This window comes from Pipistrellus kuhlii, unplaced genomic scaffold (genome assembly GCF_014108245.1).
Source record: "Pipistrellus kuhlii isolate mPipKuh1 unplaced genomic scaffold, mPipKuh1.p scaffold_m20_p_1, whole genome shotgun sequence".
Lineage (NCBI taxonomy): Eukaryota > Metazoa > Chordata > Mammalia > Chiroptera > Vespertilionidae > Pipistrellus > Pipistrellus kuhlii.
Window position 1 is genome coordinate 50,915,209 of NW_023425404.1, and position 27,905 is coordinate 50,943,113.

General features: G+C 47.6%; 1 protein-coding gene across 3 annotated transcripts; it reads left to right on the top strand.

The window, feature by feature from the left end:
* The first annotated feature begins 8 nt into the window (after positions 1-8).
* TGM7 (transglutaminase 7) lies at positions 9-27,905 on the top strand. Of its 3 annotated transcripts, none has more exons than XM_045583396.1 (13): positions 9-171; positions 10,083-10,262; positions 10,938-11,051; positions 11,782-11,900; positions 16,136-16,264; positions 16,350-16,527; positions 18,802-18,940; positions 20,184-20,287; positions 20,697-20,939; positions 23,509-23,835; positions 25,237-25,397; positions 27,052-27,185; positions 27,383-27,905. In XM_045583396.1, exons 1-13 carry the CDS (start codon positions 162-164, stop codon positions 27,540-27,542), a joined length of 1,998 nt encoding a protein of 665 aa, XP_045439352.1. In that variant the 5' UTR covers positions 9-161; the 3' UTR covers positions 27,543-27,905. The 3 variants fall into 3 exon arrangements, with proteins under 3 accessions (XP_045439352.1, XP_045439347.1, XP_045439355.1); XM_045583391.1 differs by having other exon boundaries at positions 11-171; positions 10,806-11,051; XM_045583399.1 differs by lacking the exon at positions 10,938-11,051 and having other exon boundaries at positions 11-171.

Consider the following 27,905-nt stretch of genomic DNA (forward strand, 5'->3'; position numbering starts at 1 on the left):
CAGGAGGAGGAGGAGGAGGAGGAGGAAATGGCAGCCCCACCCGGCTCAGGATGGAAGGAAAGTTTCTAGTCAGATGACAATAAATGCTCAGAGAGGCAATTAAGTCTAGAATCCTAATACTGATTAGTTGAAGGGCCCTGGCTGACAGAAGAAGGAGGAGGATGAAGCAGGGTGAGTGCTTGAAACCTAACTTTTCTAAAGTGCTAAGTCAATAGAGAGAGATGTATAGAGAAAGCAGAGAGTGATCAGAAAAGATAGGAGGGTCTATATTGATGTTGACAGTTCATTGTATAATCTGGCTTCTTTCTCCCAGTTCTCTACCTTCAGTTATTCATTTTGTTATGAATGAATTCAGTTTAACTCGGAAGCTTGGGAGTTTGAGGTGGCCCACAAGGACCTTGACCTTTACCCCTTGGTGCCCTTGGTGCCCTTGGTACTTGAGAGGCCATTTCTGTGGCTAGCCCTGGAGCTGTGGAGGATCCTTTGGGTCCCAGACGTCGCTCCTGGTCCAATTGCTCCTCTGGCTCTCAGCTCCCCTTAGAGAGATGCTCTCCTGCCTTTGAGTTCCCTTAGGACCAATGCTGCCCTGCTGCTGGGAGTGAGAAAAAGGGTGGGCCAGCCTGGCAGGTGCACGGGGCCTGCCAGGAGAGGGCACTAAACATGGATTATGTATTTTTAAAATTTGTGCTGTAAATTATACATCATAGAGTGGAATCCAAAAAGAAAAATAAATGAATGAACAGAACAGAAACAAACAGATATATAGGACAAACCAATGGGTTGCCAGATGGGAGGGGGGGTTGGATGAAAAAGGTAAAGGGATTAAGGTGTACAGATTGGCAGTTACAAAATAGCCACAGGGATGTAAAGTACAGCATAGGGAATATGGTCAACACTATTTTAATAACTACATGTGGTGTCAGTTGGGTACTAGACTCGGGGAGCTCACTTGGTAAGTTATATAAATGTCTAACCACGATGCTGTACACCCGACTAATATAATATTGAACATCAACTGCAATTAAACGTTTTAAAAATTTTAATAAAAATAAGAAATAAACTATATGTCTTAGAGATTATTAGAAATTCGAGATGTATACAGTCTTTTAATATAAGCCAGAGTTCAATAGAGAAGGTTCAAGAGGCTTATTCATATGCTAGTTTCCAGGGTACTTTTGTGCTAAATTTTAGGCTATTTTTTCTTCCTTCAGTTATCCCCAAACTATGGGAAGCCTAATATGTAATAGTATCTTTTAAAATACTACACTTCAATTAAATAAGTAATACACAAAAATAAATGCTTCTTATAAAAAACTTAAAAGTTCATACATTAGTATTTTAAAAAGCCCAAGTCCCCCTTTACATACATATGTATTTCCAATCTGGCTTTTTCCTCATAGGAAGAAAACTTAATTTAGTTAACTGTTTCCAAATATTACCAGGTTACATAAAATTATTTGTTTTATACAATGAGATTGCATAATACACATTATTTAATGACTTGTTTAAAACAAAAAACTAAATCATATATCTTGGAAATCTTTGCATGCCAATACAAAGATTTGAAATAAATTATAGTTTTCAATTTTGGGTAGATAAGCATAATGTATTTAATAAATTTATTAATTAGATTAATTTATTACTATGCCTTGTTCATGGACATTAGATTGTTTCCAATATTTTGCCCTTATATACAATACTGCAGTGTGTGCAAATGTTTTTTAACTGAAAGATTTCTAAAAGAACCATTGGATCTACTTTTAGTTTTTTATTTTGTTTGTTTGTTTTAAATATATTTTATTGATATTTTACAGAGAGGAGGAAGGGAGAGAGATAGAGAGCCAGAAACGTTGATGGGAGAGAAACATCGACCAGCTGCCTCTTGTACACCCCCTACTGGGGATGTGCCCACAACCACCGGAATTGAACCTGAGACCTTTCAGTCCACAGACCGACACTCTACCACTGAGCCAAACCGGTTTCAGCTACTTTTAGTTTTGATGGATATTGTAGGGGAGAGAAAACTTAACTGGTTTCCCCCTCTACCAATTAAGTTCATTGGCATTTGACTAACAAGAGAAAAATAAATGTTTATTAACATGTGTTTTGCACATACACATGGGAACATTCAGTGATGAATAACTCAAAGAGTTGATTTAGAACTTGGCTTATATAGCATCTTAACAAAGCAACAGAGAATTTTTGGAGAAGGGAAAGACAAAGGAAGAGGACTTTGAGTTTCTAGTGCAGCAAGTCATAGCAAGGCAAACACGTGGGGAAACTAATGGGAGGTGGGACTAGTTGTAAAGCCTGGAATGTGCATTCCTCTGGTGCGTCTCTGGGATGCTGAGGGTCCAGAGCTCTCTCTGGCAATGACTTCTATTCTTTCTCTTAGAGACGAGGAAGAGAACACATTTATAAGTTTATGTCCTAATTTTAGACAAATGGGGGGAGAGCAGAGAGCCCTTCTTGTGTATGCTTCTTCTCGATTGCCTTTAGCTCAAAAAAAATCTTTATGTTTTGGGATGGCATATTCTGCTAACCTTCAATATCAATTAGTTTCTCTAAAAAGTCTGTATGAATTCACACTTCCAACATATGAGACAGTCCGTTCCATATACAAAATAATTTATTGGTATTTTAAAAAATATTTTTGAATAAATCAAAGATGGAGTCTCATTATTGTTTTAGTTTTCATTTCTCTGATTATAGCAAGACTTAATATTTATAGGAACTTAATATATTATAGATATTAATTCAGTGCTATATTTTCTGCAAAAGACCTAAAGATTTAACTTATGTAGCCAGCTGGGAACACTTTTTTTTCTTTTTAATATATTTTATTGATTTTTTACAGAGAGGAAGAAAGAGGGATAGAGAGTGAGAAACATCGATGAGAGAGAGAGAGAATCGTCGATTTGCTGCCTCTTGCACACCCCCTACTGGGGATGTGCCCTTGATTGGAATTAAACCTGGGACCTTTCAGTCCACAGGCCGACGCTCTATCCCCTGAGCCAAACTGGTTTTGGCCCAGCTGCGAACACTTTTATCCAGCCAGCAGCTATTTGCTGAGTATTGGGTGTCAACAATCAAGCAATATAGTTAATTATGTAGACATTAAATAAAAATAATGGTTCAAAGAAACATGTCAGTCAGTGATTAACTGACAAATAAGTGGTTTAGAGTCTAAGAAATTGCAGAGCAGTGGGAAAGACCAGGTGGGCCCTGCGGCTGGTCTGCTGGGACTGGCTGGCATTTAGGATGAGGAGGTTGAAATGGAAAGGTGTTTTTCATTGTGTTCTTTGGAACCATAGGGCTCTACAGAGAAGCGGTGTGTGTGTGTGTGTGTGTGTGTGTGTGCGCGCGCGCGCGCGCGCGTGTCACTCACTCCTCTTTAGTTCTTCCACCAGAGTAATTCCTTGTAGGTCTGTTCATTACATTTTCATTTTAATAAAGCACCGTATTCATTTACTTGAAGAAGAAAAAAAAAGGAGGTGGGGGGGACTTCCAGAGCAGCCACACAGGTCAGAACTAGGTTCTGGAGTCCATCTGTTCAGATATAAGTGACAATTTTTTCACTTACTAGGTAGGTGACACTGGGAAAATTAACCCCATTGATCCTCTGTCTGCTCATCTGTAATATGGAGTTAATAATATCTTGTTGGGTATTTGTAGGAATAAGAGATAATGCATGTAAATCCTGGAGCTTAATAACACTTAGTAAATATTAGCTGGATGCAAAACTTTTGTTACAGGTGCTAAGATACCTCCATGTTCTGAAATGTTTAAGGAGGATTTCATGGAGGAGGTGGATGCTGAGTGTTGCTTGAGGAATACTTACAATGGGAACATGTAGAGATTGGGGCAGGGCAGGGACCACCCAGAGGGAGAGCTGGGCATTACCTATCTGGAGGCCACAAGTGTAGCAGAGTCTGTTATGGCTGCTGGGAGGTAAGATGTTGGGACCACATTGTAGAGGGCTTTGGATGCTTGACTAAGAAGTGTGAACTTGAACCTTTAGGTAATAAAACACCTTTTCTCTTGCACACTTAAAGAGGCACAGAAGCACTGCATAATCTCATCACATAGGAATCTTTCTGTGTTCTCACAAAGATGGACCCTTTCACGTTTTTTTAAAAGGGAAGAAATAAAAACAATGAAGTAATTATCGAAGTCCTAAACTGAAAATACTAATGAGTAGTAGAAAAATAAAAGATAGTGACCAAGAAGCTGGACAGAGTGATAGAGGCAGGAGAAGGGAAGGAGCTGTCCGTGACGGTGGGTGGCAGGTGCCAACTCTCTCTGCTGGCTGTGGCGGGGACAACTCATCTGTGGCCGTCGCCACCCAGTCCTTCACCAGTAGCCTGATTGCCTAGGACCCGTGGTTGGCAAACTGCGGCTCTCGAGCCACATGAGGCTCTTTGGCTCCTTGAGTGTGGCTCTTCCACAAAATACCATGGCCTGGGCCAGTCTATTTTTGAAGAAGTGGGAGGCAGGAGAATGTGAAGGGTTATGGGGCATTAGAAGAAGTTTAAGTTTAAAAAATTTGGCTCTCAAAAGAAATTTCAATCGTTGTACTGTGTCTAGGCCAGTGGTCGGCAAACTCATTAGTCAACAGAGCCAAATAGCAACAGTACAACTATTGAAGTTTGTTTTGAGAGCCAAATTTTTTAAACTTAAACTATATAGGTAGGTACATTGTTATTAACTTAATTAGGGCACTCCTTCAATCGCACTGTACTTCACTGTGCACACCCACATGTGGTGTTTTGTGGAAGAGCCACACTCAAGGGGCCAAAGAGCCTCATGTGGCTCGAGAGCCGAAGTTTGCCAACCATGGCCTAGGACATTATTGGCAGTGGATTCTTCTAACCTGCCCCAGTCTTTGTCCAAACCAGGTGTTTATTAGACTGCCACATCCCCGTGGACACCGGAGTCCCTAGAACTCATAGGCTTTTCTCACCAACACCTTTGTTTAGGTCCTCACCTTTTGCCTAAGATGATTGTAACAGTTCCCACAGCTCTTCTCTTGCTCATCGTTTTTCCCCCTCCAGTCTGAGCTACATACCACAGCCAGATTAATCCAGAAGTACATCTTAGATCATTTCACTTCTGCTCAAAAACTACCTTTAATCAAAGTAACACTCTCCCCTAAATACAAAAAGAATATGTGTTTAAGCAAAAGCTTGGACAACACAAAAGAACTCAAAGAGAAATGTCCCATAATTTCACCCTCTAAAGGTAATCTGTAACATATTTCCCATATTCTTTGTCCCGTTTGTTGATTAAATCAAGATAAGAGGCGCAAAGCCAATTCTGTGTATCTAACTCTTACTGTAAAAATTTGGGTTGCACTGAATATCTTTATGCTTACATTTTTGTACACAAATTATGTTTTTTTTTAAGGAAAAATTCCTAGAAGAGGAATTTATGGCTCAAAGGTATTCTACCTTAGGCTTTCTTTTGTTTTGCAATACATTGCGATAAATTGCCCTCAGAAAGGTATAAATTGTATTCTCGCATCATGGATAGGTGTGCACATTACTATCAAAGCCAACAGCAGCCTCTTGGCCCTGCTGCTCTCACTGACGCGTCTCCTTCTGCCCCCTCCAGCCTCACTGCCCTCCTGTCAGATCTTTGTCCTCCTCCTTCATGCATGTACTATGTACCCATTCAACAAACATCTCTAAGCACCCACACAGGAGGCAGGAGAATGTGAAGGGTTAGGGGACAGGCTCCAGATTCTGTGTTTGAATCCCAGCTCTGCCCTGCAGCTTCTCACATGTCAGGAACCGTATGAACACTTCTGCAGAGAGTGGTTGTGAGAATGTTAATGATTTAAGTCACTTAAAGCACTTCAGGGCCTGACATACCCTGTTTCCCCCAAAATAAGACAGTGTCTTATATTAATTTTTGCTCCCAAAGATGCGCTAGGTCTTATTTTCAGGGGATGTCTTATTTTTCCATGAAGAAGAATATGGTACACATTTATTGTTAAATGAAAATAAAGGAAATTTATTACCTTTATATGGTACAGTAGTACAGTAGTTGTCAACACAAACCAGATAAACTGTGAATCTTACAGAATCAAGAATTTACTCATTTATTCAATGACAATCATGTCATCATCTTCTGGAACATCATCATAACAATCCAATTCCTGAATTTCCTGGTGAATTTCTTGTGACTCCATTTCTTTCAGAGTCAGTGGACCAAATCTCTCATGTTTAGCAATAGCACTGTCTTTAAATGAGTACTTCTTGTCAAGGTAGCCTGCTCGCAGTGCATTTGCAATGCAACTGTCAGTGATTTTCTCCCATGAATTCTTCACCCAAGTCACAACTTATTGCAGTTTAGGTTTCACAAAGTTTACGGTAAATTAATTTTCATTCTGAGACAGAGTCTAGGGGGGACCTTATTTTCAGGGGGATGCCTTGTATTTCACTCAGAAGGAAACCTGTAAGTAGGTCTTATTTTAGGAGGATGTTTTATTTTCGGGGAAACACGGTAGTAAATATTAAGTATGTAAGAACATTAGCTATAATTATCTGCAGTTAGGAACTCTGTTCCATTCCAGGCAGGTGTAGGAGGTGGCCAAGAACTCCGCTTCCATGGAACTAAGTCTAGACATGATTGAGTGCTCTGCAGAAAAATAGAGGGCGTTGGGATGGCAAGCGACTATAGGATGGGAGGTGGGGCATCGTCTTCAATGGCCAAAGAAACTCCCTGATTACCTCTGAGCCAAGACTCAAAGGGAGATATAAAACCTTTCGTGAGAATCTGGTTGGTGTGGCTCAGTGGTTGAGTGTCAACCTATGATCCAGAAGGTCAATGGTTTGATTCTCAGGACACATAAGCCGGTTATAGGCTCAATCCTCAGTAGGAAGTGTACAGGAGGCAGCCAATTGGATGTGTCTATCTCTCTATCCCTCTCCTTCCTTTCTCTCTCTAAAAATCAATAAAAATAAGCACACCACCATTTTTATTTTTTTTTAATCTTCCATAACAGCAGGGCTGCCTCAGGTTTTTATCTCTCAGAGAACAAGAGCTTTGTATCTCAGAATTCATTGCAGGCAGAGAGGGCTGTTTTAATGTCTCTCTTTTTTATGCTGATAATACATGGGGATATATTTTGATCCTTTCTATATCCTTGTCTTTGTGTTAATCAGGCGCCAGGCGTCTGTGGCTGGGGCTCACCTCTGCTCTCACTTGTGACTAACTCCATGGGCCAGGGGCCAAGTTAAGAAGGTCTTGTGGGCACTGACATGTGATTACTAATTAATTCTGCTTGGTTTCCTGCTTTGTGAAGTCTCTCTCTGATCCTCTTGGCTTTTTCCCCCATCTGGCTCTTTTGAAGGCCCTCCCTTTGGTTCGCTGAAGTCATTGTCTTCCTGATGTGAGAGGCACTTCACTGAGCCAAATGTGTAATTATATTAAGTGGAGTAATAAGAAAAGGAAACCTGAGTCTCCAAAGGTGATTGTTTTCTCCATGCCCGTGCACTGCAACCTTGGCACAAAGAGAAAGACAGCTTCCTTCTTCCTCTTCCCTTTCCTTCTAAACCAAGAGTCAGCCTGGGTCAAGGGAAAATGGAGTTGGCTGCCCTTAGGACAATGCTCGGAGCTGTGGCCAGTGGCCAGGAAGAGGCTGCCTTAGTCCTGGCCTTCCTGCAGAGTGTGTCTTCACTGCCTGTGTGGGTGCCTGATCTCTCAGGATGGAATAGCATTGGGCTCTCTGTATGCAGTGGAGGGGCTTTCTGGGGAGCGTCAGTAGGTTCTGGGATCAAAGTGTCAAGGTCCTCAGAAGCAAATGATTTGCAGTCAGTTTCCAACAGGATCTAGGCCAGTTGCTTTCCAACTTTTTTTAAAAAGAAGGTATTTTTATTGATTTCAGAGAGGAAGGAAGAGGGAGAGAGAGTTAGAAACATCAATAATGAGAATCATTGACTGGCTGCCTCCTGCATGCCCTCTACTGGGGATCAAGCCTACAACCGGGCATGTGCCCTTGACCAGAATCGAACCCAGGACCCTTCAGTCAACAGGCCAATGCTCTATCCATTGAGCCAAACTGGCTAGGGTGCTTTCCAACTTTTTTTAAAAATTATTATTATTATAGCCCACAATTTACATCATGACTGAGAGCAAACTCAAGTTTTTCTTGTAGGATACTGTTTGGCAGCATCCCCAGCCTCTACCCACTAGATGCCAATGGCAGCTTTTCCCCCACATTGTGGCAACAACAACAAAAAAATGTCTCCAGACACTGCGACATGTCCTTCAGAGGACAAAATTTCCCTGACATAAGTAGAGAACCACTGACATAAGTTTATGTACTGCTAGGGGAAAAAGCCTAATTTTTGTTGACAGAAATACAATAAAAATTGCCAGCAAAAATAACAAAGGGAATACAATCTGAGGATGCATTATCACTAGTACTAAGAGCAACCAATGATCCCTGAGTGCTTATTTTATACCTGCAGCTACCCTAAGGTCTTTACATGTCAATCTTCACTTAATGGCCATATGAACTCTATGAGGTAGGAATCCTACTGTCTCAATTTTCACCCAAGGACACTGAAGTCTAGGGACATTAAATGACTCACTCGAGGTCTCACAGCTGAGGTGGTGAGTCTCACTCTCACACACCATGCTATGAGAGTTTTTAAACTGTGCACTGAGTACCCACACAGGAAGCAGTGCCCTCAGATACTGGGAACATGATTGAGAAGCAAGAAATAAACTACAAGTAATCCTGAGGCTCTCACCTGTCCAGATTCCTGCAGCAAGGACTGGAGGCCTGGGGCATGAAATTTGTGTATGGGGGGCGGGGTGTGGGGGAGGTTCCTCAGCCTGGCCTGCACCCTCTCACAATCTGGGACCCCTTGGGGGATGTCTGACTACCTGGCTGGGATCGGGCCTAAACCATCAGTGGGACAATCCTCTCAAAATCCAGGATCGCTGGCTCCTAACTGCTTGCTTGCCTGCTTGTCTGCCTGCCTGATCGACCCTAACCACTCCCTGCCTGCCTGATTGCCCCCAACTGCCTCTGCCTTGGCTCCCACCTGCCATGGCCCCCTCCACCTGCTGCAGCTTCATCCAGAAGGTTGTCCGGAAGGAAGTCCGGAATGATGTCTGGAAGGTCATTCGGCTGTCTGGTCTAATTATCATATTATGCTTTTATTATTATTATAGACTAGAGACCCAGTGCAAGAAATTTGTGCGTGTGTGTGTGTGTGTGTGTGTGTGTGTGTGTGTGTATGTGTCCCTCAGCCCAGCCTGCACCCTCTCCAATCTGGGATCCCTCTCACAATCCAGGACTGCTGGCTCCCAACTGCTGACCTGTCTGCCTGCCTGATTACCCTGTAACTGCTTCTGCCTGCCAGCCTGATCACCCCCTAAAATTTATACTCCCCTGCCAGCCTGATTGCCCCTAACTGCCCTCCCCTGCTGGCCTGTTTGCCCCCAACTACTCTCCCCTGCAGGCCTGGTCCCCCCCAACTGCCCTTTTTTGCAGGCCTGATCACCCACAACTGCCCTCCTTTGCAGACCTGGTCCCTCCCAACTGCCCCCTCTGCCACTCTGGTCACCCCTAGCTGCCCTCCCCTGCTGGCCTGGTTCCCCACCCAACTGCCCTCCCCTGCTGGCCTGATTGTCTACAACTGCCCTCCTCTGCCAGCCATCTTGTGGTGGCCATCTTGTGTCCACATGGAGGCAACCATCTTTGACCAGATGGGGGCGGCGGCCATCTTGTATGTTGGAGTGATGGTCAATTTGCATATTACTCTTTTATTAGATAGGATTGTTAACACAAGTGGCAAGGTTAAGTTTCAGTTACCTGGAAACGATTTGTTTCCTGGGACAGAGGTCACCAGGATCATCGTCCTCCCACTCTCAGCCCAGGACCTGCTGAATTCCCCTCTGAAGCTGAGTCCTGAACCCCGGGAGCAGGGTGGCAGAGGACCTAAGGTCTGGGCAGGAATGTTGCCTGAGGCAGAGCCAGGGGCCACAGAAATGACTGAGAAGTGTGGGGGGAGGCTGAGCCCGGGAACCATGGCTGGGCAATGACCTTCCTCCCTCCCGCCCAGTGGCAGCCTTAGAGCTCAGGTCCGCGGACCTGCAGAGCCCCAGGAACAACAAGGAGCACCACACGCAGGAGATGGGCCTGAAGCGGCTCATCGTGCGCCGGGGCCAGCCCTTCGCCCTCCGGCTGCATTTCAACCGGCCTTTCCGCGCGACCGACCACCTCACCTTCGTGGCTGAGACCGGTGGGTTCCCCCTCCCCCAGGCAAAGCCCACTTGTAGGGCACCTACCTCTCCTTCCAGAGCCTCCCTTCCCCCCGCCTCCTGGGATTCCCCAGGACCCCGTTACTGCTCAGCACCCTGTTAGTGTTGTTAAGAAAAGATTTGGCCAGGTGGAGGGAAGCTATGCTGGGGGGGGGGGGGGGGAGAACAATTGTAATAATCTGAACAATAAAGATTTATTTAAAAAAAGAAAAGAAAAGAATTGGCCAACTCAGCAAACTAAAGTTGTGATAACAATGACCAGTCTTTAAATATACTGCAGGCACTGTGCTAAGCTTCACACACATTAACTTATTTAGCCCGCACGACAGCACTCCCAGGCGGATACTATTATGATCCCATTTTACAGATAAAAAAAACTGAGGCCCAGAGAGCTTCAGTGGCTTGCCCAAGGACACACAGTGGCAGTAGAAACTGAAACCAGAAGCCATTAGCAGCAAGTGGTGGGAGAAGATAGAGGTCACACAGACTTGGAACCTCACCTGGGGTCATCCTCTCCTCCACAGGCCCAGCGCCCACGAAGCTGTCAGGAACCCGAGCTGCCTTCGGGCTCACCCGGGCTCGGCAAGGGAATGCCTGGAGTGCTTCTGACTTCGCCATCGACGCCAACTCCCTCTCCGTCTCCCTTTTCGCACCAGCCAGTGCGGTCATTGGTCCGTACACTCTGAAGATAGACATCTCTCAAGGCCAGGGTTACAGCATGACCCACCCCGTGGGGACTTTCATCCTGCTCTTTAACCCTTGGAGTGCAGGTACAGCTTGCTCATAGGTGGTAACGCTCCCCTGATCCGTTGGGAATGTTCTGTAAGGCTCTACTCAGAAAGCCCAGAAGAAAAGACGCTGCAAAGCTATGCAGTACCTTCCCTTGTGCTCACTGAAAATCATCTTTACAAGGAATTTTTAGTGCATAACAAAAATGTTCATGGTGTGATAAAAAAAAAAATCTTGTATTTCCTCAGGAAAACAGCACTGTTGAGTATGTTATAGCCTATGGAGACTTTCAATCTTAGGTCACAGTGTTGCGAGACCTTGGATTTGGTCCCATAAGCTCTCTTTGAAATGATATGTGATGTGCAGTCGGATAGATTAGGAGATGGAACACAACGTGAAACGTAATTGTATTAGACACCTGTGCAGAGAAAGAGCAAGTGCCCAGAATACACCAAAGTGTGTCTCTGAGGAATGGGAACGAGCGATTTTCATTGTCTTCTTTCCATCATCAATATTTCCCAAATTTCTACAACAAGCTTGCTGCTTTTACAATCAGGAAAAGATCATTGTTATTTTATTTTTTTTAAAGTTCACATGTATGTATCTGAAAACAGTATTATAGACTTTTAAGGGGTCCACTCTTGATTTCTATTGCCATCAAACCACTGCTTCTCCTTTTTATAGCAAGAGACTTGCATTACCGTTTTTCATGTTTATTACCCTGTTCTTTCCGTTTGGGGTTTCACCCCTCTGTTACTCTTGCCCGTTCAGAGGACGACGTCTACCTGCCCAGTGAGATGCTGCTGCGCGAGTACGTCCTGACGGACTACGGCTTTGTGCACAAGGGTCACGAGCAGTTCATCACCTCCTGGCCCTGGAACTACGGGCAGGTAACACTCTCCCGGGAGGCGGGCTCGCATTCAGGGCGTGCGGTGCTGGGCCAGATTCCCATCCGGTGAGGTGGACGAGGAAGGAAAGGGAGATGAGACGCCTTTCCCTCCTAGTTGTTAATATTTTATTATGAACAACTTAAGGCATAATCGAAGTGGGCGGGCTACTGTAGTGAACTTTCATGAACCTGCTTCTCAGTTTCAATAGTGATCAATTTACGTTTAATCCTGTTTCCTCTACCCCAGGAGTTTGCAAACAATAGCCCCTGGATCCAATGCGGCCCACGGTCTATTTTCACATGGCCCACGCACTGAGCAAGAATTTAAAAATAGTATTTTATGGTGTGCAGATTATATGAAGTTCAAACTTCAGTGTCCATAAATACCATTTTATGTATGTATGTATGTATGTATGTTAATCCTCACCCAATAATAATTTCCCATTGATTTTTAGAGAGAGTGGAAGAGAGCAGGAAAGGCAGAGAGAAACACTGATGTGAGAGAAATACATCGAGTGGTTGCCTCCTCCTGCATGAGCCCTGACCAGGGCCCAGGCCAGGGGGGAGCCTGCAACCAAGGCATGTGTCCTTGACAGGAATTGAACCTGGGACCCTTTGGTCTGCAGGCCAATGCTCTACCCATTGAGCCAAATTGGCTCAGGCCATAAATACCATTTTATTGGAACACAGCTATGCTCATTCATTTAGGTATCATCTGTGGCTCCTTTTATGCTACAGGGGCAAAGTTAAGTAGCTGAGACAGAGTCCCTCTGGCCTGCAAGGCCTGAAATAGCTACTATTTGGTCCTTTACAGAAAAAGTTTGCCGATTCCTGGTCTATACTCCTCCCCCTTGCTCCACCTCCCCCAGCAGCTCATTACTGGATTGATTTTGAATCAAATAATAGTTACCATATCATTTAATCCGGTAACACTTCAGAATGTAGCTCTAAAAGATGATGACTCTTTCTGGAAAACTGAACCCCATAATATATACAAAAATGAACGGCAATCTTTAATGACATCAAACATCCAGTCAGTGTACAGAGTGGGGGACCTCTGGCTCTGGCCAACCTTTCTGCTCCCAACCACCAGCCACAGCTGGTGCAGTTTCTCTCTGTCCACACACCGGGAGGGGTGGGGAGGGACCGCAGGGAGCCCTAGGGAGGAAGATCCGCTTCCCAATTCTTCAGCTGTGACAACCTGTGCACTTTTTTTTTGAAACTGAGATGAATGCCAGTGCATGTGGCAGCCGAAAGGACTGCGACATGTCACAAGCACGTTAAAAACGGATGTCCTGAGCTGCCCTGGCTGCTCCCGTGCTGAACCCTCTCCCTGACTCAAAGGCTCTGCACACGCCTCTCCCTCTCCCCCCCGCCTTTCCCTGTGTTTATCCCTCTGATCTTTCCCACGAGCCCTCCAGAGAGGACACTCTCCAGGCCCCTGTCCGTGGTCCCCACCCGCCATGCTCCAAGCCTCCCCTCCTCTCTCCTGCCTACCTCCCCCTTCAAAGCCCACCGGCGCCAGCAGCCTCTCTGATCCCTCCAGCCAATGAGGACCTTTCCTCTCTGAATTCTCTTTGCATTTCCCACCAGCACCACCCAGGTCGGTGTTTCAGAATTCCCATTTTGATTTTATAAGCTCTTCAAAGGCAGAGTCTTTTTTTTTTTTTAATATATTTATTTTTACTTTTTTTTAAATAAATCTTTATTGTTCAGATTATTACAAATGTGATCCTCTTCCCCCCCTCAATTGCTCCCCTTCACCAGGTTCCCACCCCACCCTCTGTCCTTTCCCCATCCCCCATTGTCCTCATCCATAAGTACACAGTTTTTGTTCAGTCTCTTCCCGCACCCCCACTCCCCTTTTCCCCAAGAATCGTCAGTCCACTCCCCTTCCATACCTCTGATTCTATTATATTCACCAGTTAATATTGTTCATCAGATTTTTAAATTCCCTTGGTTTTTAGATTCACTTGTTGATAGCTACGTATTTGTTGATCATAATTTTTATCTTTATCTTCTTCCTCTTCCTAAATAACTTCCTTCAGCAATTCATATAATTCTGGTTTGGTGGTGATGAACTCTTTTAGCTTTTTTTTATTTGTGAAGCTCTTTATCTGTCCTTTGATTCTGAGTGATAGCTTTGCTGGGTAGATTATTTTTGGCTGTAGGTTCTTGTTATTCATCACCTTGAATATTTCTTGCCATTCCTATCTGGCCTGCATGGTTTCTGTTGAGAAATCAGCTGACAATCTTATAGGTACTCCTTTATAGGTCACTACCTGCTTTGCTCTTGCTGCTTTTAATATTCTCTCTTTGTCTTTTGCTCTTGGAATTTTAATTATGATATGTCTTGGTGTGGTCCTCCTTGGATTTATTTTGTTTGGGGTTCTGCGGGCTTCCTGGACTTGTAAGTCTATTTCTTTCCCCAGGTGGGGGAAGTTTTCTGTCACTATTTCTTCTAGTACTCTTTCGGTATCTTGCTCTCTCTCTTCTGGAATCCCCATAATTCTGATGCTGGTTCGCTTGAAATTGTCCCAGAGGTTTCTTACACTATCTTCAACTTTCTGGATTCTCTTATCTTCTCCCTTCTGCAGAGGAGTGTCCTCTGGCTCTTTGTGTTCTAAATCTTTGTCTTGATTCTTGCGATCTTCCAGTCTGTTTTTAGGACTTTGTATAATATTTTTTATTTCAGACAATGTTTTTTTCATTTCTTGTTGATCCCTTATTATTTCTAGTTGCTCCCTTTTCATATCCTCATAGGTCTCATTTATTTTATCGGCCTTTTTTAGGATATTGTTGAATAACCTTATAACTGTAGTTTTGAACTCAATGTCCAATCTTTTCTTTTCCTCCATCTCCTTCCTTTGTGTCCTTCTTCTTGTCTGCATTTTAGTTGTTTCCCTGATTTGATGGAATAGCTTTGTGTGCTAGGTGTTCTGGTAGAGCCCAGTAGCACAGCCTTCCCAGTTACCTGCAGTGGACAGTCTTGGTGTAGCCCTTTGTGGGCTGTGTGTGCAGTCTTGTTGTTAAGCCTTGCTTATTGTTGGTATCACTGGGAAGCGTTGATCTCCAAGCCAATTGGCTGTGAGGATCAGCAGTGTCTCAGCCAGGAGGGTTTCTGTACTCTGCTTGAATAGGGCGGGGTCTCGGGGTGGCGCAGAGAATCTTTGGTTCCCTGTCAGTCTCGCCTTAGAAAAGTCCTGTTCGTGGAGAGTTTTGGAAGATTGGTTGCAGGCGCGTGCGCACCTCTTTGGTAAAGGCGCAGACAAGCTTTGGATTCCTGCAAGTCCCTCCTTAGAGAAAGCCAGCCTCTGGGAGAGCTTCTGTGCTCAGTCACAGGTAGGGCGGAGTCTCGGGTTGGTGCAGACAAACTTTGTTTTCCCTTCGGCTCCTCCCCAAGTCCCCCAGTAATGGCCTCTGGCTTCACACACCTCCAAGAGATCTCTGCCCACTGCCTGACAGTCTGGCCTCTCCCTGTCTGGGGCCGTTTATCAGAGCAATAGGGTGATTCTGTTTTCCTCTCGGACAAGAAAGCCAGCAGCGTTAGCTGTTCGCCCTCTCTGCGCCAGGAGTAAGCCAGTAGCGAACTCAGCCCGGCCCGCCCTCTCTGTGTGCAGGGAGTAAGCCAGCAGCAATCTCGGTCCGGCCCTTCCTCTCCGCACCGGGATTAAGCCAGCGCCTTTTCGCGCACACAGTTCTCCGTACCTTCACAGTTCCTGAGGTTCAGTGTGCCTTCTCTCTCCTTCCCAGATGGCAGAGCCTCCTCTCAGCCAGCCGTCTGGCGCTTCAGGGCAATGCCTCCCCTGTTTTTCAGTTCTAAATTCAAATTTGTTGTGGTAGGCTGCATTCGGGTGTCTACCCTATGCCGCCATCTTGGTTTCTCTAAAATATATTTTATTGATTTTTTACAGAGAGGAAAGAAGAGGGATAGAGTTAGAAACATTGATGTGAGAGAATCATCGACCAGCTGCCTCCTGCACACCCCCCACTGGGGATGTGCCCGCAACCCAGGTACATGCCCTTGCCCGGAATCGAACCCAGGACCTTTCAGTCCGCAGGCTGACGCTCTATCCACTGAGCCAAACCAGTTTTGGCCAAAGGCAGAGTCTTGTCTGATATGAAGCCCCATCCCCATACACACCTTCCCTTAAAAGTCTGTTACTTCCTTGACGTTTCAGCATTTTAGACGTGTTTAGTCTTTCCTTTTTTTCCTCCCTGCCACCCACTTGGAAGTTTGAAGAGGACATCGTAGACATCTGCTTTGAGATCCTGAACAGGAGCCTGTACTTCTTAGAGAACCCGGTCAAAGACTACTCCCAGAGGAGCGACGTGGTGTACGTCTGCAGGGTGGTGAGCGCCATGGTAACGACAGAAGCTTCCCACCCATCGGAGGGCCCTTGGAGCTTCCCCTGGGCAGGATGGAGACCCACCCATCTGTCCTTTGCAGATCAACAGCAACGATGACAACGGCGTGCTGCAGGGGAACTGGGGAGAGGACTACTCCCGGGGGGTCAGCCCCCTGGAGTGGAATGGCAGCGTGGCCATCCTGCGGCAGTGGTCAGCCAGGGGCGGGCAGCCTGTGAAGTACGGACAGTGCTGGGTCTTTGCAGCCGTTATGTGCACCGGTGAGTGAGGGGAGACAGAAGTGCAGAATCACTTTATCTTCATGATAACCCTTCCAGGTTGGGCTCTGATATCTTTGTTTTCACTTGAGCTAACTGTGGCTTGCCCACAGCCCCATCGCTAAGGAGTGGTGGGCACTGGGCTCTGAACCAGCACATTTATGAGGAATCCTGAGCATGTATGTTGCAGTCACCCCCACCATGTCCTTGACGGAGCTTCTTTCCACCACCTGCTTAGGGTTCTCAGCTCCGGGTGAGCCTGGAGTCAGGACAGGTTGGGGGAAGCTTGAGGTGCAAGAAGATGGTCTGGGAGAGCTGATCTCACCTGGAGCAGAGCTCCCGAATATGTTCTTGAGGAGCTACCATTAGAGACTTGCTACTTTACTAGCTACCCTGAAGGTGCATTGATGGTTTGTGCATTATCAGTTACTTATAATTTAGTGCAAAGTCATTGCTCAGATTGTCTGTACAGGTGAAGGAAGATGAGAATACCAAGGTGTCTGCCTGTCTTCCCCAGTGCAAGGCCGGAGTACCTTACACCGTGCAGCCTGCCAGTGTGGTGCTCAGCAAATGTTGGCTGAACTCTTGGGCTGACTCTGAGTTAGAGAGTGAGGGAGCACAGAATGGACAGAGGGAACAAAGTCCTAGATTCTCCTGAGAGGGGCAGCATAGCTAATGGTAAGTGCTGCTGACAGAGGAGAGGTTTAAATCTGAGTGTTCAAATCAAGCAACCTCGTGTTACTCATCTGTTTTCACTGTGAGTAAAACAGGACAATGCTCAGGACAGTGCCAGCATTTACTGTAGTAGAGTCGAATTTGCCCTGGGGTGGCGAGGCAGGTATCATGGAGGAGGGCTGAGCCATTAGACCCTGAGATGAGCAGGAGAAGGCCTAGGTCTGTGCCCTTGCTCCACCTCTGAGCCTATCACCACTCCCAGCCCCAGAGATCTGGGGCCAGTTGAGGTGGGTCTAGCTCTCCTCCTTGCGAAGGGTTTGAGAAAAGCCCAGGAGCGTTGCGGGGAGTGGACAGGTGTTTGAAGACAGGTGGTGCCCTTTGCGCTCTTGAGTAAATTGAAACAAAAAGATTGGCCACTCTCAATAGTCCTTTTACGTTTCAAAGCGCTGTAACCCTCCCAGCGGCTTCTTCTGAGCAGATGGTGGGAAAAACCTTCCCTCTCTGAAAAGGTCACACCTGGCTCTTGGATTGATTTCATCTGCTCTGGGCAGGCGTGCAGGTGTGTGTGTGGTGGGGATCATGGTGGTGTCATGCCCATTTCGTGTAACTACATCTGTGAAATCTTAACTCAGCTTTAAAAAGCCTTTGCAGCACTACCTTCACAGCCACAAGAGGGTGCTGTTGCCTTAACAAAGATGGCCACTGCCTCATGGTCCTTGCAGGCGCCCTTTGTCTTCAATATCTTCCCCTTAAGTCTATCTTTGCTCTTCTTTTTATCCATTCTCTGATTTGTTTCTTACCTCCTCCAAACCCTTGTCTTTCTGTAGAATTACAGATTCAGAATTTCAGGACTGAAATCTTCTGGCTCAGTTCCTCATTTTGTTTCATACCAAGAGACTAAGACCTAAATAAGTTAAGCTTCTACTTACCTAAGGTCACACAGCTTCTCTTCTGAAACTGGCCACAGCACTCAAGTTGGTTTTTTTTTTGTTTGTTTGTTTGTTTGTTTTTTAAATATATTTTATTGATTTTTTTACAGAGAGGAAGAGAGAGGAATAGAGAGTGAGAAACATCAATGAGAGAGAACCATCCATCAGCTGCCTCTTGCACACCCCCTACTGGGGATGTGCCCACAACCAAGGTACATGCCCCTGACCAGAATCTAACCCGGGACCTTTCAGTCCGCAGGCTGACGCCCTATCCACTGAGCCAAATGGGTCTCGGCAGCACTCAAGTTTTTAATTTTCTTTTCAAATTATAAAATGTTTTAGGTCCTCTGTTTTTAATTTGGGAAGCTGATGAATGGGAAAAGCTCTAAATGATAAATTGAGTTGTTGTTAATTGTGACCTTCAAATGACCCCCTCCCCCCCCCCCCGCCACACACACACACACACCCTTCTGCAGGAGGGAAACCACTGATAGGACAGGTTGCAGCCAAGTTTGGGGGCTTGGGTGTGGTGCTCTGAGGATGAAGGGGTTGCAAGTATGGATCTGCAAGAATCTTTGCCTTCTTTCTGTCCTCCAGCTAGGAAGTTGGAAAGTGTGCCTGGAATACCAGTGATTTGGCTTCACATGATTCTCCATGCTTTTCTTCTCTTTAGTAATGAGATGCTTAGGTGTTCCAACCCGTGTTGTTTCCAATTTCCGTTCTGCACACAACGTGGATGGGAACTTGACCATAGATACCTACTATGACCGAAATGCAGAAATGCTGTCAACTCAGAAACGAGACAAAATATGGTAAGGGGCACTGTCTCCAACAGATCTCTGCTCTGCCCACAGGAAGGTAGGGAGACGCTGGCCTGGTTCTCTCCAGCTGGAGGCAGTGTTGCCCTGTATGTTGTTGCTGATGCTCAGAGAATAAGTTCCCAGCCCAAGTGACTGTTCTGGCTAATTAGGTCATCACATCAAACTCATTTCAGAAACAGAAGCCTATGGGAGAACATTCTCAAGCCGGCAACCAAGTGAATGACAGATTGTGCCTCTCAATTCTTAATTCAAAGTCTGCACTCATCTCACTCTTCCTATTTTGGGTCTTTCTGTTTGCACTGCTCTCTGTGTAGAAGAGCTACCTGCATAGTTCCTTGACTTCTCCTCCTCCCTGCCTCACTCCTTTGCTTGTGTGCCTGCACGCACGTGTGTGTGCTTGTCTAGGCCCGTGGTCGGCAAACGGTGGCTCGCAAGCCACATGTGGCTCTTTGATGCCTACAGTGTGGCTCTTCCACAAAACAACACGGCCTGGGCGAGTCTATTTTGAAGAAGTGGTATTAGAAGAAGTTTAAGTTTAAAAAAATGTGGCTCTCAAAAGAAATTTCGGTCGTTGTACTGTTGATATTTGGCTCTGTTGGCTAATGAGTTTGCGACCACTGGTGTAGGCCTTGATCTCCTGTGTCTCTGGGTGTCCTTTATTTCTGTACCTTTAGTCTCTTCCTGCTTCCTCAAATCTGACTTTCTTTTCCAGCCAGTTTCCAGGTAAGACCTTTTGAGTTGCATTGAGAACGAGCTGCTGTCCCTCCCTGAGCCCCTAGAGGGCGGAAACTTCTCAGATTCAGGAAGCAGGAGTGTATCTGAGGAGAATCTGTCGCTCCTGTAGAATTCTGTCTGTGATTCATAGCCCGAATCTAATCATGAGGAAACATCAGACAAGCCAAAAATGAGGGCCACTCTGGTAAAACAAACCAACACTCTATTCAAACTTCCATGTAAGGAAACAAAGGCTGAGGAACTGTTCCAGATGAAAGGCGACAAGGAATACTGGACAACTAACTGCGATGTGTGATCCTGGACTGGGTGGAAAAGAAGGCTACAACTATTGATCTAACTATATTAGGCCAACTGACAAAACGGAAATATAGACATACGTCAGATTTTTAAAATTACTGTGTCAATACCAAATGTAAGGGAAGATCCCTAGTCTAAGGAAATACACACTGAACTAAAAATTTGTATCTATATAAATATATTCTCCATATCTGTACTATAGGAACTTCCATGTCTGGAACGAGTGCTGGATGATCCGGAAAGACCTCCCACCCGGATTCAACGGGTGGCAGGTTCTGGACCCCACACCCCAGCAAACCAGCAGCGGTGAGTGCGGTCCCTGGTGGAAGGGTCTGGGCTTTGTGGAAAGGCCGACCACGTGACAGGCCACGTGAGCAAAAGGCCAGAAAGAAGAGGTATTTCCCCCACTTTATCCCCTTCCCAAAGTCAACTGTGGGTCAGGGGTCTGGCTTTGACATTGACAGCTGGGCCACCCAGGTAAGTCACTGGGCCTCTCTGTAAGGTGGGGAGGAGGATGCTGATTGCTGCTTCGTGGGGGGAAAAGGGGAGAGTGTTGGGGCTGTGAGGCTCTGCTGAATTAATGGGAACTGGAGAGCGGCCTTCATGCCATGGCCCTCCTTACCCCATCTCCCTTCTCCCTACAACCACAACCCGCGCCCCTGGCCCAGGCGTCAGCAGCCAGGCTAGCCTGCCACAATGCCTGTTCCCCGCACAGGGCTGTTCTGCTGTGGCCCTGCCTCCGTGAAGGCCATCAGGGAAGGGGAGGTCCACCTGCCCTATGACACCCCATTTGTGTTTGCGGAGGTAAATGCCGATGAGGTCATTTGGCTCTTTGGGGATGGCCAGGCCCAGGAAATCCTGGTCCATAACACCAGCTCCATCGGGAAGAAGATCAGCACCAAGTTGGTAGGATCAGACCAGCGCCAGGACATCACCAGCTCCTACAAGTACCCGGAAGGTACCCAGGGCCCCGGGGACTTGGGCGGAAGGTGGTATAACCTCCTTTGGGCTACTTCCCAATGGGAATGGCTCCCGTGGCAGGGTTGCAGGATTTAGCCAATAAAAATACAGGGTGAATTCCAGATAAATTCAGATAAACAAATATTTTATTAGTACAAGTATGTTCTAAGTCAGTGTTTCCCAAGTGTGGTACGCGTACCTTCAGGGGTACGGGAAGAGTTTGGTGGGGGTACGCGTTGCACCGGAGTTTGGTGGGGATATGTACTGCACCGTGCTCAGCTGCGCCTAATTCTATGTTCTCATGAGTACGAGGGGTACTCAGCGTTAAGAAAATTATAGAAGGGGTACGTACACATATGTCAAAAGTTTGGGAAACACTGTTCTAAGTCATTAGTCATTGTCTGTACTGTCTTTACAGACAATCTGAGTAATGACTTCGCACTACTAAGTCATAGTAGATATCTATGGTCAAGTTCCCATCCACGTGGTGTGCAGAATGGAAATGTTACATGTGAAATTCTTATACTAAAAATTATTCGTTGTTTTTCTGAATTTCAGATTTAACTGAATGTCCTTGATGTTGCCAGGCAACTGTAACCTAGGGTCACATCACAGACTCCTCTGTCCTGGCAGTTGGGGTGGCAGCGAGGGGAGAGGCAGACGCACATGGCGGGCCAGGGCTCCGGGGCCGGCGGGAGGGAGTGGATGTTCCCGCGAGGAAGGCTCTGAGGGTAGAGTCAGGCCACCTGAATGCTAACCAAGGGCTTGTTATGTTCCAGCTGGGTAAGTTTGGACACATTCTTACCATTCCCTCGCCTCTACTTTCTCATCTGTGAAATGGGTGAACAGTATTTCAGAGGGTTAAGTGAATTAGTACACAGAAACTACTTGGAACAGTGCCTCTGATGCACAGTGAATGTTCTAGAGAAGTCCAGTTTGGGGTAGTTGAGGTTCAGAGTGAATGTTGAATAGCCCATGGGGGGTGAGAGGGGCCAAAAGCTGAAGTTTTATTTTTATTTTTTAAAAATACATTTTATTGATTTTTTTTTTACAGAGAGGAAGGAAGAGGGATAGAGAGTTAGAAATATCGATGAGAGAAAGACATCGATCAGCTGCCTCCTGAACACTTCCTACTGGGGATATGCCCGCAACCAAGGTACATGCCCTTGACCGGAATCGAATCTGGGACCCTTCAGTCCACAGACTGATGCTCTATCCAATGAGCCAAACCGGTCTTGGCAAAAGCTGAAGGTTTTTTCTCTCTCTTTTTTTTTTCTTTCTTTTTTTAATATATTTTATTGATTTTTTTTTGCCCCCCTCCCTCCCTCCCAAACATACCCTCCCTCCACAGAGTTTTATGTTCATTGGTTGTACTTATATGCATGTATACAAGTCCTTCGGTTGATCTATTATCTCCCCCAGATCTCCCTCCCCTCCCCACCGCAATTTGACAGTCCGCCCGTTGCTCCACTGTCTCTGTATCTATCTTTTGGTTCATCAGTTTATAATGTTCTTTATTATCCATAAATGAGTAAAGTCATGTGGTGTTTCTCTTTCATTGATTGGCTTATTTCACTCAGCATGATGTTCTCCAATTCCATCCAGGTTGCTGCAAATGATGAGAATTCCTTCTTTTTTATGGCAGCATAGTATTCCATTGTGTAGATGTACCATAGTTTTTGGATCCAATCATCTGCTGACAGGCACCTAGGCTGTTTCCAGATTCTAGTTATTGTAGATTGTGCTGCTATGAACATAGGGGTGCATATATCCTTTCTGATTGGTGTTTCTAGTTTCTTGGGATATATTCCTAGGAGTGGGATTACTGAGTCAAATGGGAGTTCCATTTTCAGTTTTTTGAGGAAACTCCACACTCTTCTCCACAGTGGTTGCACCAGTCTGCATTCCCACCAGCAGTGCAAGAGGGTTCCTTTTTCTCCGCAACCTCACCAACACTTGTTGTTTGTTGAAAAGCTGAAGTTTTAAAAGGCTTGAGCATAAAAGGCTTATCTCCCCGCCTCCGCAGGCTTGCTGCTAAAATATTGGGGGTCCCCCAAAGTGTGCATACACACACTTTGAATAATTTTAAAGACAGTGCTTATTAAAATACTTTTCATTTTCAAAATTGAGCTATCAGTTATTGAACTGTGCATACATATTGGGGGGATGCCCTGTATTTTAGAAGGGAGTATCCTGGGGGGAGAGAGAGGCCTCTGGGTTTGATGATGATGATAGTGATGACAACGGCAATATTGATGACAAAGGACAGCTCATTTAACCCAACGTTTTGGCAACTCTATGGAGTAGGGAGACAGCCCCAGGTCACAGATGACAGAACTGAGCACTGAGAGATTAAAGCCTGTGATGGAGGAAAGATTTAAACCCAGCACCAAGCAGCGCCCATCCCCATGCCCTCAGCCACGAAGCTGTGTTGCCTCCCACGCAGCGCAGCGGTTGGGGGATCAGGAGGGGAGCTGCGAGCTGTCCGGTGGCTTGTTCTTCCATAAAGGTCACTGGCGCCCTCATCCTCTCCCCCAGATGTCTTTCCTGTCTCTCCTTTCTCCCAGGATCCCCCGAGGAGCGCGCTGTGTTCATGAGGGCGTCCCGGAAAATGCTGGGCTCACGGCGGGCCTCTTCCCCCTTCCTGGACCTGCTGGGCTCCGGGGCCTTCCGGGACCAGCCAGCGCTGCTGCGGCTGCACCTGGCCAGGACCCCCGAGTGGGGCCAGGACCTGCTGCTGACGCTGCACGCCAGGAGGGTGCCGCACCCAGCCCACCCCCGCGGGCCCGTGGGCCTGGAGGTGCGCTTCTGCGCGCAGGCCCTGCTGCACAAGGGAGGGGCCCGGCAGCCCCTCTGGCGGCAAACAGTGCACTTGAACCTGGACTTTGGGGAGGGTGAGTAAGAGGCGGGCCTGGAAAGTTACCTACAGGACCCAGGGGGACGTTGGGACCGTGAACAAAGCTGGGCTGGACCAGCCAGATCACACAGAGACCCCCACGTACACTCACACCTCTGGTGCCATCCCACCAGGTGAAACACAGCAGCGACCTCTGGTGCAGGAGGGGCAGGGCAGGCCGGTTCTCTGTCCCTCTCACATACACACACACACACACACACACACACACACACTCACACAGACTCTTTCACACCCATCAGACAGTTACACACGGACACTCTCACCCCCATCAGACACAGTTACACACAGACACTCTCACACCCATCAGACACAGTTACACACAGACACTCTCACCCCCATCAGACAGTTACACACAGACACTCTCACCCCCATCAGACAGTTACACACAGACACTCTCACCCCCATCAGACACAGGTACATACGGATACTCTCACACCCATCAGACACAGTTACACACAGACACTCACACCCATCAGACACAGTTACACACAGACACTCTCACCCCCATCAGACACAGTTACACACAGACACTCTCACCCCCATCAGACAGTTACACACAGACACTCTCACCCCCATCAGACACAGTTACACACAGACACTCTCACCCCCATCAGACACAGTTACACACAGACACTCTCACACCCATCAGACACAGTTACACACAGACACTCACACCCATCAGACACAGTTACACACAGACACTCTCACCCCCATCAGACAGTTACACACAGACACTCTCACCCCCATCAGACACAGTTACACACAGACACTCTCACCCCCATCAGACAGTTACACACAGACACTCTCACCCCCATCAGACAGTTACACACAGACACTCTCACCCCCATCAGACACAGTTACACACAGACACTCTCACCCCCATCAGACACAGTTACACACGGACACTCACACCCCCATCAGACACAGTTACACACAGACACTCTCACCCCCATCAAACACAGTTATACACAGACACTCTCACCCCATCAGACACAGTTACACACAGACACTCACACCCCCATCAGACAGTTACACACAGACATTCTCACCCCCATCAGACACAGTTACACACAGACACTCTCACTCCCATCAGACACAGTTATACACAGACACTCTCACCCCCATCAGACACAGTTACACACGGACACTCTCACCCCCATCAGACACAGTTACACACAGACACTCTCACCCCCATCAGACACAGTTACACACAGACACTCTCACCCCCATCAGACACAGTTACACACAGACACTCTCACCCCCATCAGACACAGTTACACACAGACACTCTCACCCCCACCCATACCCGCACAGCTCCTCCTCCCCCCTCTTTCTGAGACCCGTTCCCCAGACTCTGGTGTCTTTTTTCTGGGCTTAGAGATACGGTGGCCGCTCACGCTGCCCTACGAGGATTACAGAAACAAGCTGACGGATGAAAAGCTGATCCGTGTGTCTGGCGTCGCCGCGGTGGAGGGGACTGGGCGGTTCATTCTGGTCCTGAAAGATATCTCTCTGGAGCTCCCCCACTTATCTATCGAGGTGAGGAAGGCCTCTGGACACAGATGGCACCCGGGGCTCTCTGACTCCCCCTGGGGGTGGGAGTGCAGCAGCGAAAGAGACACAGGCGCTGCCTGGACACCAGATGGGTGATCACAGCGCAGTCTGGCGTGAGAAGCTCAGCTTTGCGCTCTGTACAGAGCATGGAAGGCTTCCCAGAGGAGGTGACGTTTTACAGCAGGTGCAAGTGGAATGCCGGCTATGGGAAGACACTGCACAGAGATAGGAGAGAGAAGGGAAGGCCTCTTAGGGAAGGAAGTAGCTCTGCAGGGGCAGAGACAGAAAGGCGATGACTGGGAGATGGAGTGGGGGAGAGAGATTTGAGAGAGACCACAAGTCAAATTCTAAAGGTGACTGCTGACAAGATGGGGGTGACTAGGAAGAGGGGAGCAAATGAAGGATGAGCCTCAGATTCCAAGTTCAGACTTGTGAGTGGCTGCCAAGGCCACTGGAGGAGGAAGAATGCAGACGATGGAGGGACACACGGAGGAGAGCAGGGGATTCCCGCCTCCTGTTACCAGGACTTCCTTCCCTGGAGCCTCCTTTCCCCACCGTCCCCTCCTGCTCTGAAAAGCTCCCCTCAGCCTCGTCCCAACCTGGCTTTGCACCTGGTGGCTTCCCAACAGCACACCCAACCCCACTGACCACACTGACCAGGAGAATGGAGCGACTCCATGTCACAACCACCTGGCCGCCTGGTGGTTTCCACCGGGCACGCTGCCCCGCAAATGATTGAAAGATGAGACAGAGGGGTGGGGGGGGGGGGGGGGGGGCGCGAACAGGACACAGGCTTTATTGGAGGAGAAAACCCCTGCCGGGCTGCCTTCCAGAGGAGAGAGAGCACACGTGCTGTGCCAGGGTGAACATGCCTTTTGAGGGGAAGGGGACAGGGCTTATGCTAATTGGTGGTTTCATATAAGGCACATAATTAGGGACTTAGGCATTGGGGGGAGGGCTTAGGGTATTTGGCGGGTGCTGATTGGTGGTTCAATGTACAGTCCATATAAGGTGCCCGGTTAGGTGCTCAGGAATGTTCTGGCCGCAGGTGGAGTTTACATCATTCTCCGCCATCAGTTGGGGGAAGGAGGGTCTATCAGCGAGGCCAGGCGGCCTCCGCACACAGTGGGCGGGGTCACAGCGCGGCAGCCTGGTGCCCCGTGGGAGCCTGCCTGTCACCGGAAGCCTGGGTACCGCGGGCTCCGACGCAAACACATCGGAGGCCAATTGGCTATTACAGGTCCCCATTAGGCAAGGGACCGGGGATGAGGTGTGTGACGGTGCTGGACTCCTGTTCCTTTGACCTGTTCTACTGTGACACCCTCATCAGGATACAAGGGACGTAGCCACAACCAGCTGACTGAAAGCTAATTGCCACCCGGAACTATTGTAGATGGTAGAGAGGGAAATAAGATTTCCACTCGGTGCCCATTCCGAACTGATGGTGGCTTCTTTCTAAGACAGGGCAGGGTGCGTGTTAACCTTGAATACTCCCGTCTCATATTCTTTTCTCCCAACTGTCTTAGCTCTAAATAAGCAGTCCCTGGTGGTCAACAGGGGGTTGGGGGAGTGAGCTTACTGAACTGGAATGCAGAAAGCTGTCAGTTGCTCACAATATCCCCGTCCTCTCTCCACACAGGTGTCTGAGAGGGCTGAGGTGGGCAAGCCACTGAGAGTCCACATCACCCTCACCAACACCCAGACTGTGGCTCTGAGTCACTGCACCATGGTGCTGGAGGGAAGCGGCCTCATCCACGGGCAGGTGTCGAATGAGTAAGTGCCACCGCCTCTGATGAGAGGTTCCTTGTGGGGTCACAGGACGACCCTCAGGCACCCGTGTTCCCACCCTCTTCGGGGAAGGTTGGCTTGTGCCATTGGGAGGTGGGAGGTGCTTGCCCACCGAGGCGGGTAACCAGTTACCCCCCCGCAGTTACTCCTCAATGCTCTAACTGCCTCTTTTTTACTCTCAGCCTCGGGACTCTGGTGGCGGGACACAGCATCCAAATCCAGCTGGACCTCTACCCCTTCAAAGCTGGACCCCGCCAGCTGCAAGTCCTCATCAGCAGCAGCGAAGTCAAGGAGATCAAGGGTTACAAGGACGTCTTCGTAGCAGCAGCCAGGCCTTCTTGACACCACCCCCTCAGGAACGCTCCCTGCCCTGATCCAATCTCCTGACACCCTCCTAGTACTCCCAGCCCCTCCGCAGGTCCCCCCTGCCTCCTGACGCCCCCCTGACACCTCCCTGCACCCTCAGCCCCTCATCAAGACCACCCCTCCCCTTCTGACACCCTACTGGCCTCTCACAGTCCTTCCCCTGCCCCTGCCCCTGCCCCCTTGACCTCGCGGTTCCCTCCCTGGCCCACCTGACTCCTGAAGGGGCAGTGTTATCTGTGCTCCTTCTCTCTCCTCTTCCCGCCTGCCTGGGGGTATACGAAGCTCCTTTATGACGGCTGTGCATCTTGGAAGGAGACAATAAAGATGTCTTTGATTAAT

Coding starts and splice junctions, on each gene's coding strand:
- TGM7 (XM_045583391.1), top strand. Junction 25,398..27,051: donor TCCCCCACTTATCTATCGAG/GTGAGGAAGGCC, acceptor CTCTCCACACAG/GTGTCTGAGAGGGCTGAGGT. Junction 27,186..27,382: donor CACGGGCAGGTGTCGAATGA/GTAAGTGCCACC, acceptor TTTTACTCTCAG/CCTCGGGACTCTGGTGGCGG.